Here is a 13,884-nt window from a genome sequence, read left to right on the forward strand (position 1 = left end):
GGTGAGCACATGGAGGAGGCTAAGAGGGTGGCATGCCTAGAGAGGGTAGAAACTCTGAGCCCCTTCCCACATACCTTGCCCTATAAATCTCTTCCATCTGGCTGTTCCTGAATTTTATCCTTTAAAAATGAATTGGGATTGAAACTGGGAGGTGTAAAAGCTACCTTGTGACCAGGAGGATAACACATGGTCGCTGAGGTGGCAGAGCAGGAGCACAAGACACCTGATCCCTCCTGGCATCTTTCAGCCACTGTACTATTCCTCAGTAGTCTACCTCTGGGCTTCTTTTTGCATGAGAAAAATTAACCCCTTACAGTCTTTGTGAATTTGTCTGCTGAAGCCAAAAGCAATTCTAATACAGTGGTTATTTTTAATTTCAAGGTGCATATGGAGAGAAATTAAAAGAAGTACCCAGTTAAAAAAAACTCTCTATATTGAAAATTTCCACTATCATGTCAATAAAAGTATAGAAGTGGGGACAAGCCAGCATATGCAGCCATGCTGCTCCGTTAGGGAAAACAGCATTCTAATCCTCCTCCCACCCTTTCCCTAAAATAGGAATAATGCCACTCTCCCAGTTGCTAAGCGAGTGCAGAACCATCACCCAAACTGAGTTATTAGTCTCCTAAAAGGCAGGAGATTATGAGAAATAAAATGAGACCTTTCTTCAGGACAACAATCTTGTTAGGGTCCACATGCTGGAGCACTCCCTCAAAGACGCCACAAACCAATGTGAGTTTCACTCTTCTCCACAAAATCTGATTGAGGAAATGGTAGTCACTGGTGGGATCCATGCTATTTGATTCCAGAAGGAGTCTTCAAATAATCTTCTTTAAGTATCCAAACCCTTGAAAATAAAATAGATCTATGATTTTTTAAATATTTTGGGGAAAATGGGGTTATTTTTCCTTTCCCCATCCCTGGGATAAGAAAAATTAAAATATTAGAGAAATTCAATTCTGGTTATCTTTTTAGAATGATAATGAGAAAAATATCATTGCAAGCACCAACTCTAATTTATACATGGGAAACTGAAAAGTTACGACTGCAGGCAAGGGCTTCCCTGGTGGTGCAGTGGTTGAGAATCTGCCTGCCAATGCAGGGGACACGGGTTCGAGCCCTGGTCTGGGAGGATCCCACATGCCGCGGAGCAACTGGGCCCGTGAGCCACAACTACTGAGCCTGCGCGTCTGGAGCCTGTGCTCTGCAACAAGAGAGGCCACAACAGTGAGAGGCCCGCGCACCGCGATGAAGAGTGGACCCCGCTTGCCACAACCAGAGAAAGCCCTCACACAGAAACGAAGACCCAACACAGCAAAAATAAATTAATTAATAAACTCCTACCCCCAACATCTTCTTAAAAAAAAAAAAAGACTTCAGGCAAGGTGGGTTTGACATCTTTGTCTATAAAATGGCCTAATATCACTTTTCCTTCCTTAGCTAAATGGAATAAGAAGAACATTTAGAGGCTTTTTAATAGCACATGCATACATCATTTTAACAGCAACCAAAAAAACTAAAAGAACAAATGAAAAAAAATGATATTGGCAAACACCTGCCAACACATTGCAATAAATTGTTTACCCAGAAACGTCTGGGATCTAACCTCTTCTAGATGAAGCCTCCTCTAGGTTAATCACATTTCCAGAGTTTCACACTGTAACCAACCAAAGAATAAGTGACTTAGAACTATCACAATTTACGCATTACCAATCCAGCTGCCATGTCACTGCGAGGGCCATTCCACCCCACCCTGGCCACAGCTCAGGGACTGGGCTGCTGTAATGTCACCAGTCATGTGCAGCCTGACAGATTAACTGACACATGCCACACACTGGTTTTGTAAAATTCAACTGTTTTTGTAAAAATGATGCATGCTTATAAAAAGGATAACAATGCAGAAATGTACAAAGAAAAAACTTTATCTTGCAGAAATAGCTATCATTCATAGTAGACACTCTTATAATCCTTAGTGTAATACTGTAAATTAAAAGATAAAAAAAAAGATGAATCCTTTTCTTAAAAAGTATCTTTTAGAACAATCCTGTTATTCGGATGTCTTTGTATTTAGAACCTCAGCTAAGTGCTCCTCCACAGTGGTTAAATTTAAAAGTGGCTTGCCTTTGCCCCACTTGGAATAGTCAACCAGTGAATTTTGCAATTTAGTTTAACTATAAAACACTGACTAAATAACTAAGGCCCAATTTGACTAGGAAGAGGTGAGACGTTACATAGCATTTTTAACCAGATAAATAACTTACACTTTAATATTTTAAGGTCTAGCAAGTGCCTTCACAACTATTATTTGTTGCCTACAACAACTACCTAATTTACAGATGTAGAAACTGAGGCTTAAAGATTTAAGACACCTGCCCAAAGTTACACAGCTAGAAGGTAATGGAACCCGAACTAAAACCAGGTCCTTAGTGGAGGATGTGTGCAGTCTAGTGCAAGACAAAGTGTTAAGCATCCAGAAAGAACAGAAAACAAGTCACCAGAGTGCCTGGAAAAATCATTCTTCTTTGTTCAAGTCAATCCAACTGGTAAAAGGGGAATTTTTACAGAAATAAAAGAAAACATGAAACTGGAAAAAACAGCCCTTAATAGAGGTAAAAATTAATTTATATTTTTAAAAGATACATAAGAAATAAGCTTGTGAAATGCGTGGATAATAAAGAAATTTAAGAAATGTTAAAGTAAATCAGAAAAACATTAACACAAAGCAAAGCGCCGACTGAGGATGGTTGCAAAAGGTTAAGATTCAAGATTAGAGGCTTCCCTGGTGGCGCAGTGGTTGAGAGTCCGCCTGCCGATTGCAGGGGACACAGGTTCGTGCCCCGGTCCGGGAAGATCCCACATGCCGCAGGAGCGGCTGGGCCCGTGAGCCATGGCTGCTGAGCCTGCGCGTCCGGACCCTGTGCTCCGCAACGGGAGAGGCCACAGCAGTGAGAAGCCCGCGTACCGCAGAATTAAAAAAAAAAAGATTCAAGATTAGGAAGGAGCGAGTAAGGTCAGAACCTAGAGATGGGCTTCAAGACAGACTCAGAAAATGGACATTCACCTCGGTGACATCACAGGTTTTTCTACCATACTTACGCTCTCAGAATAAAAAGAAGATCCTGTGGCCTAGATGGGCATATCCAACATGTCACACTCTGCTTATTCAGGCAGACATCATTAGGTCAGACAAAAGTAAGTCTATCGTGAAAACAATTCAGTAAGACTAGAACCTCAGTATCCTTGCTAAGCCGTCAAAGCCTTAGGTAAAGCTTAAAACCAGTAACCTAAATTGACTTGACCAGCTCGCTAATACAGGGTTCTAGTGCTTAAGTACTAAGCGATAGCGGTCAGAATTTGGTTCTTCCATAACTCAAACCAGTTCTGTACAAAGTAACACTCGAGGGGTGGGTAAGGGGTGTAAAGGCACTGAAGCCACAGGAAAAGAACTGGTTCACCTTAAAGGGTGTACTAATTTAACGGGTGGCTTTAAATGTTTTCAAGAAAACAAACAAAAATATGCCACAGGAACAAAATGCAAATTTCCACGTTTTTAAGGCAAAATAAGAAACTTCAAATAAACGGAGGGCCATACGCTAGAAATTCTCTCCTCCGCCGTTAGGTTTTTCTTTTTCCTCCGACGAAAGTTTGGGAAATCTTGTCTCTATTTCAGCCAAATGGTGAGTTCCTCGAGCTTCAGTCTTGAAGTGAAAAAAGAGGGACTTTTGTTAAGGAAAAACTCTCGGGGAGTTCCAAGCCCGCGGTGGCGGTTATCAAAGGACAGTCCCGAAAACTAAAGTACGCAGCGCCGGGAACCCACTCTACAGGTCGGACGCCAGCCGGCCTGAACCAGAGGTCCCGGCTGTTTCCCGAGGAGCCAATCGGCGCGCGGTCCCGAGGCTGGCTCCCGAGCGCCCCTTGCGGCCGAGAGGAGAGAGGGCCCCCAGGAAGAATCAGGAGGTGGAACTCCCAGCATGCAGTTCCCGGGAGACACACCCTAGCGTTCACCCAAAAGACGTTTTGTCTGTTTTTATTGTTTCTCTCCGCAATCCATGCCAACCGTAGGGTGGGATTTCTAGTGTAAGAGTTCTGTGAAAAACAGGTTGGCTACACCGCCGGCCACACGTTATTGTGTTGTAAAACAGTGGGTCAATGGCGTTGCCCTTTTAATTGCGGGCGCTAGGGTCAGAATTGCCCCTTTAAGGCCGGTGGCATCATGTTTCCGGGGGCGTGGCCCGTCTTTAGCTAGACCCGGCCCTGCGCTGGGCTGATTCATTCGGGGGCTGGAGCTAGGAACGTCGACGTCGGCTCCGGCGCTGAGCTCAGCCTCATTCCCAATTGGCTGGGCCTCCGGGCCGCCCGCCCCCGCGCGCCACCCCTGGGTTCCCTTCCCCGTCCACAGTAGAACCACTGCCCTCTCCCTTCTTGACCCCTGGCTCTTCCTCCCATTCTTCCCTCCCTACCGCCGCCGCTGTCGCTTCTGGCGCCGCTGTTCCCGGAGGAGCTCCCGGCTCGGTGATGGGGTCCCGGGCCTCCACGTTACTGCGGGACGAAGAGCTCGAGGAGATCAAGAAGGAAACTGGCTGTGAGTTCGGGTAGGGGGTGGGAACGCGGCCGAGCGCCTCCGGTTGGCCTCAGGACCAAGGGCGACTGTCGCTGAGGTCTGGAGATGAGGTCCCGGGAGGTTGGGGGGGGGGTCCTGGGCAGCCTCCAGCGCTGGAGCTTCGGGGATGATGGAGGACCTGTTCTTAAGCTACAGCTACCTGGAGCAGGGCAGTGCCTCTTGTGGGGCTGTCCTTCCCACCAAAGGCGGGAGTCCTGATCACCAGTAGATCACTGATCCCGCTCTTTTCTCTTCCCCCTGCTCTTGAAAGCCCCCCGAACTCTTTTCCTTTATCTTTCCTCGCACCAACCTCAAATTCAGGAACTGTGGATGCATTCTGTAGAAAACATTCTGTCCGTTCCCGTGACGTTTCTGGGCAAGGATTTAAAACCACTGACAACTGTGGGAAATCAAACAAATTCTTGCCACAACCGGAAAAATAAATCCAGAAAGTGAGATCGTACAGTAAGGCTTTGGAAGACAGGACGGGACACCTTAAAGAATCAGGGGTCTGAATATGAGACTTCTTTCATTCTGAGCTTGTGGAGAGAAAGCACGGATAATGTGACTACCAGTTTTTTATTTACAGTGAGGATGCTTGCTGTCCTAATTTCAGATCTATTGATTTCTACTATGCTGGGATACTTCATGCAGTCGCCGTGTAAATTGGATATGCTCCAAAAACCTCAGTGTGAATTTGTACTAGGAACTGAATTTTTACAGTCCAGTCTCTTCCTCATTAACTGGAAAGGGGCAACAGAGTTTTGGGAATTCAGAAGCCTGGTAAAACACCATCATACATTTGTGTAGTCCTTGATAATGCATACATTATTTTCTCTTCTCAGTAATTCATTATGACTCTTGTATTTTACATGAGTTATGTAAACATCTGGGCTCTGAGTCTTCATGATACCTGTCTTTGATAATGAGATGACCAGTAAATAACTCAGTGGTCCATTCGCAGATAATATTGAGTGCTGGGGGAACCTCAGAATTATTCAGGCAGTGGTGGCCTGAGATAAATTAAATGCTGTCCCATGCTTTCTGACAAGTTCAACTTTCTAGAATCTTCAAGTTGGAAGGGGTGTTATCTAGCCTCATCCCTTGTCAGATTGGTTTACTGCTTTCAGCATCTCCTAACTTACCGTCATTAAGCCTCTCCATAAAGACTTTAAGGACCTCACCGCCTACCAATGTAGTCCTTTTGATGATTTTGAATGAATGACAGAAAGTAGTTAGCTGTTTATAATGTGCAGTACTTATTTGGCCACTTGACCTTATGGTCATTTTATGACTTACCCTGACTCCAAGAGTAGAAATGTAGGCAGTTTGGATTCAGCAAGCATTTTATTACATTTTGTGGTTATGACCTCTGGCCACACTTTTGAGAACATAAGAACTACTGTAGGTCTAAGGTGACACCAGAGTTAAAGCATTCATGCTTAAAATTAAAAGTCACATAATGAGGGAGTGTAAACCAGAGTGAGGGTGGGGAAAAAGCTATTTTTACCTCAAGAGGAAGGGAGCAATAATCTCATTCTGGTTTTATTACATTTGACCAAATGAAAGTGGCCTCAATTGCCTTAGGACTCTGGATTATATTTTACTGTGTGACCTTGTGAGAACTGAGTGCTCCTGTAGAACTATTTTCCTAGTTGCCGAAAAGTGAATCAAGCCTGAGGGAGAGTCTCAGCCACAACCAGTACAAATGTATGTATTGAACCAGAAAGCCTAATGAAACAAGTACTTATTGAATTTTTGCAATGTCTGTATTCAGTACGATACTGGGTACTCAAAGCAGATGGTGACAAAAGATGCTCACAAACCTGTCATAGAGATAAGCCCACAGGAGTTAGGATTAGCATCAGGACATAGGGTACCTGAAATTGTGTGGCATCTCTTTCAGAACTCAGGGAAGAGTCCTTGTGAGCTGGCTTTGAGGAGGACAGGAATTGGGCCTTGATTCGTGCATGAATTGATTAGATTTGGATAAATTAACCTAGGTCATTTTGGGTGGCTTCCAGGTGCTTTCTCCCCCAGTATGCTACCTGTCATTCTTCTGCTCTGGGAGTTGAGCCATCAATTTATCCAGTTAGTGCCGATAAGCAGAGTTGATTTTTAAAGCATTAGTCTTAGCATGATGCAAAAGGTTTAGAAGAATAAAAACAGCGGATACCTGAGGGTCGGGTAGAGAGGTGGAATTAGTCCTGTTTTCCTCTGCTTCTTGTTCTGTTAAGAGTTTGGGGAACTATCAATCAGAAACACTTCAAGTTAAGAACAAGTATAAGACATTTCTTTACTCACTTTGCCAGTAAGAAAATGTAGCGTGATTGAGTAAAACTGACTTTATATTCAGTATGAAAGCTTTGCATTCATAAGTCTAAATTGATTAGAATTCATGTATGACTAGGTTATCCGGTATTTGAAATTTAATCTCTAAGTGTTTGGAAAAGTAATTCTAAGTAAGAATTCCTTGTAAGCCTCAACTTTGTCATCTGTAAATGGGAATAATAATAGTACCTACTTTATAGGATTCCTAGTGAGAATAAAATGAGAAAAATGTAAACTACTTAGAATAGTGTCTGGGTATGTAATGAGCACCGGGTGTTAGCTATTACCTTTTGAACCACAGATAACAATCATCTTATTGGGAAAATACCATTAGCATATGCTAGTTATAAAAACTTTGTCTAGAGCTATATAACTGGAGAGGTGACGGCATTTTACACTTTTCCTATTTTCAGGGAATACTGGAATCATGTTTTCCCAATTCTAAGGAAAGAAAACTTTTAAAGGAGTAGAAATCCTGTTTTTTCTAACAGTTTGAAAAACACTGTCTAAAAACACTTTGTGTTGGCGTAAAACATTTGCTATATTGTCTTAGTTCTATCACCTTCTTTCACTTGTCAACATTTCCATAAATTAAAATCATTTCAATAAAAGTTGTCATTAAGGGAAAGGTCATAAGTGTCTTGGGAGTTTCTGTATGCTCCACCTTTAGTTCACTTAACTGTGTGGCAATAACCTGGCTGGGAATTACATAAAACCTTTAAAAAAAAAATAGCCACATAATCTGTGAGAAACAACTCATGCCAACTGAGTAGTAATAAATGCCGATTGATTTATTTTTAGCCTCTACCTTCTGGTGTGTGTCATGTGACATGGCAAAGATATTGAACAGGTTTGGGAAGTACGTTTTACAGGCCAGTGAGGTTTTGTTTGTTTGAAAGGGTGTAGTGATGATAGAACTAGTGTGGGTTTCTCTGTAGTTGCAACAAAGAGCACAAGACAGGCAAAGGCAATTGCTTGAGAATAATTTCCTGGGCTAGAATGTAAGTGGAAGTTCAACTTCAGGCTGCTCCTGCCTCAAAATGCAGAACCCCTTCATGGCCCTCATCTGCCTTGCCATAGTGCCTGAAGGTTCTGTCACTACAGAAGACCCTGCTGCTGTCTTCCAGCTCCTATTTTTTTATTTTTGGCTGCGTTGGTCTTCTTTGCTGTGGGCATGCTTTCTCTAGTTGCAGCAAGCGGGGGCTACTCTTCGTTGCGGTGCACGGGCTCCTCATTGCGATGGCTTCTCTTGTTGCGGAGCACGGGCTCTAGGTGCGTGGGCTCCAGTAGTTGTGGCATGTAGGCTCAGTAGATGTGGCTCGTGGGCTCTAGAGTGCAGGCTGAGTAGTTGTGGCGCACGGGCTTAGTTGCTCCGCAGCATGTGGGATCTTCCCAGACCAGGGATCAAACCCGTGTCCCCTGCATTGGCAGGCGGGTTCTTAAACACTGCGCCAGTGGGGAAGCCCTATATATATATTTTTGGTGAACAATTTTAAAGTTGCAGATATTAGAACCCTTCACCCCTTAAGCATTCTGCATGTATCTCCTGAGAACAGGGATTTTTTTCCCTACATAACTAGAATACTATTATCACACCTAAGAAAGTTGACAATAATTCTATAAATATTATCTATCATTCAGTCCATATTTAGACATCCCCAGTTATAAGAAAGTTTTTGTTTTTGTTTTTAATCTCTTTTAAGTCTCTTAATCTATAGGTTTCCTGAGAGAGTAGGCCAGCTCTTGAAGTCCTCTTGCCAGAGGAAATGCGAAATATTGGGGTGTGGAGTGTTCAGGAGGAATGGTTAGGGGTACAGGCTTCAACCTCTCAATCTTTTGAGAGTTACCTTCGGTTGCACGTATATGCTTTACCTAGGTTATTAATCTGTTCTTCTGCGTTAAGATTTAGGATAAAGGCAAGGGCAAAATGACTTTTTTTCTTATTCCCTTTTCATTTTTACTCTTCACTTTGCTTTTCCTCCTTAGTGCTTGGCATTTCTGTGAAATGCCTTTCTCTGAGCACAGTAATGATAGTCAGAATGGCTTTTAGTCAGGAAGATTAGCAGTGTCTTTTAAGTAACCTTTCAACAATAGAAACTAATTATTTGCCCATCAGTGGAGAAAAATATAGTTTTGTTCAAGATATGCCCACATTCACAGCCTTTTCTGAAAGTAATTGTCAACTCCTGAGACTTCCTTTGGGTTACCGAGAATGATGCAGGTTTCGGGCACTTGTCCTGCTAACCTAGCGCCTTCTGATGAGAATAGTTTCCTGGAAACTTGTCCTGCCTTACTCTGTGGCAGTTCCAATACCTTTTTGCTCCTTGAACTTACTCTGAGGTATACACCTTGGAGTTTGCTTTATATTCTTGGTCATAGTGAGTTTAGCACCTGAATTAAAGCCTGCTTACTTGCTGCTGCTGCTGTTGCTGCTTCTTCTCCTTCTTCTCTTTCTCCTCCTTCTTCGTCTGTTCTAACGGAGCTCTTTGTAACAATACCATTATAACATTAGTTCCGATATTTAGGAGGTAGGTTGAGATGTAACCATACCGAGTTGTGTTAAATGTTGGCATTTGGTTGTACATTTCTCCCCTGATTTCCACATAGCCCAGTTTGTCCTGGAAGATAGCAGTTTTATGGTTGTTTGGATACTTATTTACACAGTTATTTTAAACATATTGGTAAATTAGGAACTCAGCCATAAACTGATCTATTTTTCTGAAATATGGGATGTAATGTCATACCATTACTCACTAAGGGAATTTTAAAAATCGTACTATAAGGTTTCAGTGTCCCTTTCTTTTGGATGGTGTTCTAGATTAGAAAGATGTCTGATGGCTCACTTGTTAGTTGAAGAAGTTGGACAAGGTGACAACATTTCTTCCAACTTAAAAATTTTATAACTTGCTGTACATACTCATATATACATACATACGGAATTTCTAGAAGGATTCACAGTAAACTGGTAATAGTGTTTGACTCTGGCAATGGAGACTGAGGAATGCGGTTGTTAGGGTGACTTTTCGTTATGATCACTTTTTTTTTTTTTTTTAATGCGGTACACGGGGCTTTCCCTGTTGTGGCCTCTCCTGTTGAGGAGCACAGGCTCCAGACGCGCAGGCTCAGCGGCCATGGCTCACGGGCCCAGCCGCTCCATGGCATGTGAATCTTCCCGGACCGGGGCACAAACCCGTGTCCCCTGCATCGGCAGGCAGACTCTCAACCACTGCGCCACCAGGGAAGCCCTATGATCACTTCTGTACCATTTTTACCATGTGGATAGATTGTTTTCTCAAATAAAAAAAAAAAAACTAGTATAAAAAGAACTGCAATTTGAATGTGTTCCTTGTTAAAGAAAAGTAACCTGAAATATATAATACTCAATGGACTAAATATTATGCAGTTATTAAAAAGGACTCCAATATAGAAAAATTATGAATTAATAAATGAAAAATAAGCTATTATGTTTATGTAAAGTACACAGTGACATGTTAGATGATATATGAAGAAATGAAAGCAGTGATGTTGAGATGGTGAACGAATTTTGTTTTTTGAAAAAATCCTTTGGGAAAGTTAGTCATTCTTTAACTGACTTATTTTGTGAAAACTAAAGGGAACTTTAGTTCTAGAGCAGCCTTTGAGGCCCGAGGCCAAAGCCTAGTCAGGTTCCTGAAGAAAATGGTTGTGACTGGCAGAATCAGGAGAAAGCTGGAGATTAATTAGTACAGCAGTAAAACTGTACCTGCAGGCTCACAATGTAAGGATAATGATGATAATAGCTAACCTGGAGTGCTTACCAAGTGCCAGACCTTTGCCAAGCGCTTTCCTCTCCTGGATTCTGTTAGTTCACTCCACAACCCCCCTCACTCACCCCTCACTGGTAAGCTGTGGTGCCGTGATTGGAATCAGAACCTGTCAACCTGACTCTCACAAGAGTGTACACCAAGCTACTGACACCTGCCTGACTAGCAGAAAGGTCCACAACTGCTTCAGTGTCTGGACCCCTGCTGGCTCTGCCCTGGCTGGGAATGGTTCTGCCTCCTCCTCTGCCCTCTGCTCTCCTTAGAGAGCCAGTCGTACAGAACGGAGCCCAGCCTGCGCTGAAACCTGACGCTGAAGAATTCACAGCTTTGCCCAGTGTGTCTTCTCCTCCTAGCTCTGGGCCACTCACTTCCTGCTTCTCCTGCCCGTGGCCCTGTTTATTTTATCCCATGTTTCCTAAAACTGCAGGTGGATTTTTGTTTCTTGAGCCGGGGGAGGAAGACAACTACCAGGACTCCCTCAGCCACCCCTTTACCCATGAAGGTACAGCCTAGGACAAAGTCCACACTTGCCACACCCTTTTTGGCTGTTGTCTTTTCTCCTTTGATAACTTCTTTTTTTCCTCCTACCTCCAATCTGCCACGAGACTAAACTATTTCCCAGAAATTCCTTTTTGCATTTCCAAAGTTTCATTGTCTACCTGTAGTTATTACCTCATAACTGTCAGCTTGTGCCTGAGTTCGTCCAAAATGAGGAGCAAAACAGCTTCCTTGTAGATGTCATCTGATGATAACATGACCATTTTACAAATTACCTAGTTTCCTTTCTCGGAGCCCATTCCTTTACTGGGAACTCAGTGGAGGTCATGCCATCACAGAGAAGAGGCTGACCCAAGGCGGTGGTGATCTTTTACCCAAAGATCAGTCCTGAGGGAAAAGATAAAGCCACTGATGCTTGGCGTAGGAGTAAATCAGATTTTTTAAATACAATCTGTTTCACAAGCCCCAATCTTTTTTTTTTTTTTTTTTTTTTTTTTGCGGTACGTGGGCCTCTCACTGTTGTGGCCTCTCCTGTTGCGGAGCACAGGCTCCGGACGCACAGGCTCAGTGGCTATGGCTCACGGGCCCAGCCGCTCCTCAGCATGTGGGATCCTCCCGGACTGGGGCACGAACCTGTGTCCCCTGCATCGGCAGGCGGACTCTCAACCACTGTGCCACCAGGGAGCCCCAGCCCCGATCTTTAATTCAACACAAGTTACCTACCCAGCTGTGCCAGCCTGAAACATGAAACTGATTAATAGAGATGCGTTTTTAATCAAAGCATGCATTTTCATAACCTCTAAGTCAGGGTACTGAAAGGTGAAAGTTTCACAATTTCCTTTTAAACTAAATTTGGCCATGTTTTGTTAAATCTTAACTACCTGACATTTAACACAGTCTTAATTAAGCCTAGACTTCATTCCTGAGAGTCAATTTTGTTTACTCTTGATTTAGTTTATTTTCTAACTCCTTTCATTCTTCCTGCTTTGACACTCTAGAGGTGAGTTGGAGGTGAGATTTCGGCCCACTTTACTGACTTGGAAGCATTTAATGTTGGCCTGGGACCAGAAGAGTAGCTGGCTTCTGAAGGGCCACATTCAGGTTTAATTCGAGTGGAGGGCAACTTCTCCAACTGGGACTAATTTTGTGTTCTTTAGTTTCCCACAGTCAGATCACCCGCCTCTACAGCCGGTTCACCAGCCTGGACAAAGGAGAGAATGGGACTCTCAGGTAGGCAGTTCCGTTCTTTATTTTCTGACAATGTCTGAATAGCTGCCTTTATCCAGAGAGCAGACACAATAGGCATCTGGAATGCAGAGAACAGGGACCATTTCTTCACTCATCTTTGAGTATCATTGATCCACAGGGGACTTACATACTAAGCAGAACAATGAATTTACATTTATCACTAGGTGCTTGCTACTTTACTCCAGCTCCCCTTAGTTTGGGTGGCCATTGCTCTGGTCCTATGAATGTACCTTTGGGAATTTCGGCTGTCTCTGCTTGAGTTTTCCCACAGCTCTTTTCCAAACATGTTAGCTTTCAGGAGGCGGACCCATAGCAATCCAAGATGGTGTAGGTTGTTTTGTCCTTTCCCCCTCTCATTTCCCAACCCAACCCATATTCCTAGGGTACATCAGTTTGTATGTATTAATGTTAGATAAGATGTTCAGTATTTTCGTCTAGAGCAGTGGTTCTCAACTGACGGCTATTTTCCCTTGGGTGGCCAAATATCTGGAGACATTTTTGACTGTCACAGCTGGGGAATGCTACTGATATCTAGTGGGTAGAGGCCAGGAATGCTGCTGAACATCCTAAAATGCACAGGACAATCCCCCCTAAATGTCAGTAGTGCCACAGCTGAGAAACTGGTCTTGAGTAAGTATATGATTTCAGAGTAATGTAATGCTGTATCATTTCATATTTGTAATTGGCTTATAGTCAAATGAAATACCTCCTTACCACCACCTCCCAACCTAACTCAGTAGCAGCATTTTGTTACTGTTGTTCCTCAGCTTTGATTGACTGATATAGAATGAAGCTGTTTGCCTTTCTGGCGGCTGTCAAGAAACAATGGAGGACTTCTTTAGAAGCCTTGTAGCATAGGTGTGGGGTGTAGCATAACAGGGGGAGGAGTATAGTTGCTGAGCCTTTGTGCATAATCCTCAGGCAGAAGAACTAGAAAATGGCTGATAAATCCATAGGGCCATGTTTGTTTAGGGCAAAATCTGGCTTCACTGAAAGCTGGAATTGACCAAAACCATGCTGCCCAGTCATTAGTCAATGACTACGGAATACCTATCATGTGCAAAGACCACACTAAGTACTTTTTCTTTTTCTTTTTTTTACCGCACTGCTCAGCATGCAGGATCTTAGTTCCCCGGCCAGTGATCGAACCTGAGCCCCCTGTAGTGGAAGCACAGAGTCTTAACCACTGGACCGCCAGAGAAGTCCCCTCTTTGTCTTTTTTTAATTGAGGCAGAATACACATAACATAATATTTCACATTTCAAAGTATACATTTTAGTGGCATTAAGTACATTCACAACACTGTATAATACGTTTATATATTACCACAGTCTAGTTGCAGAACAGTTTCATCAGCTCAGATGGAAACCTCATACCCATTGAGCAGTCACTTCCCATTCCTCT

General features: G+C 43.2%; 2 protein-coding genes across 3 annotated transcripts in view; one reads left to right on the forward strand and one right to left on the reverse strand.

Moving 5' to 3' along the window:
- Positions 1-794, reverse strand: part of EXD1 (exonuclease 3'-5' domain containing 1) — a 29,157-nt gene extending 28,363 nt beyond the window's left edge. For both annotated transcript variants that reach the window (XM_065872637.1, XM_065872636.1), the window contains exon 1: positions 662-794. In XM_065872637.1, coding sequence (XP_065728709.1) covers positions 662-794 — 133 coding nt within the window. The remainder of the gene's footprint in view (positions 1-661) is intronic.
- A 3,431-nt stretch (positions 795-4,225) lies between these two features.
- Positions 4,226-13,884, forward strand: part of CHP1 (calcineurin like EF-hand protein 1) — a 38,036-nt gene continuing 28,377 nt past the window's right edge. Inside the window, exons 1-2 of the mRNA XM_065872258.1 lie at positions 4,226-4,582; positions 12,390-12,462. Of these exons, the coding sequence (XP_065728330.1) occupies positions 4,516-4,582; positions 12,390-12,462 (140 nt within the window). The 5' untranslated portion in view covers positions 4,226-4,515. The remainder of the gene's footprint in view (positions 4,583-12,389; positions 12,463-13,884) is intronic.

The sequence above is a fragment of the Phocoena phocoena genome, chromosome 2 (assembly GCF_963924675.1).
Source record: "Phocoena phocoena chromosome 2, mPhoPho1.1, whole genome shotgun sequence".
In the NCBI taxonomy this organism is placed as follows: domain Eukaryota; kingdom Metazoa; phylum Chordata; class Mammalia; order Artiodactyla; family Phocoenidae; genus Phocoena; species Phocoena phocoena.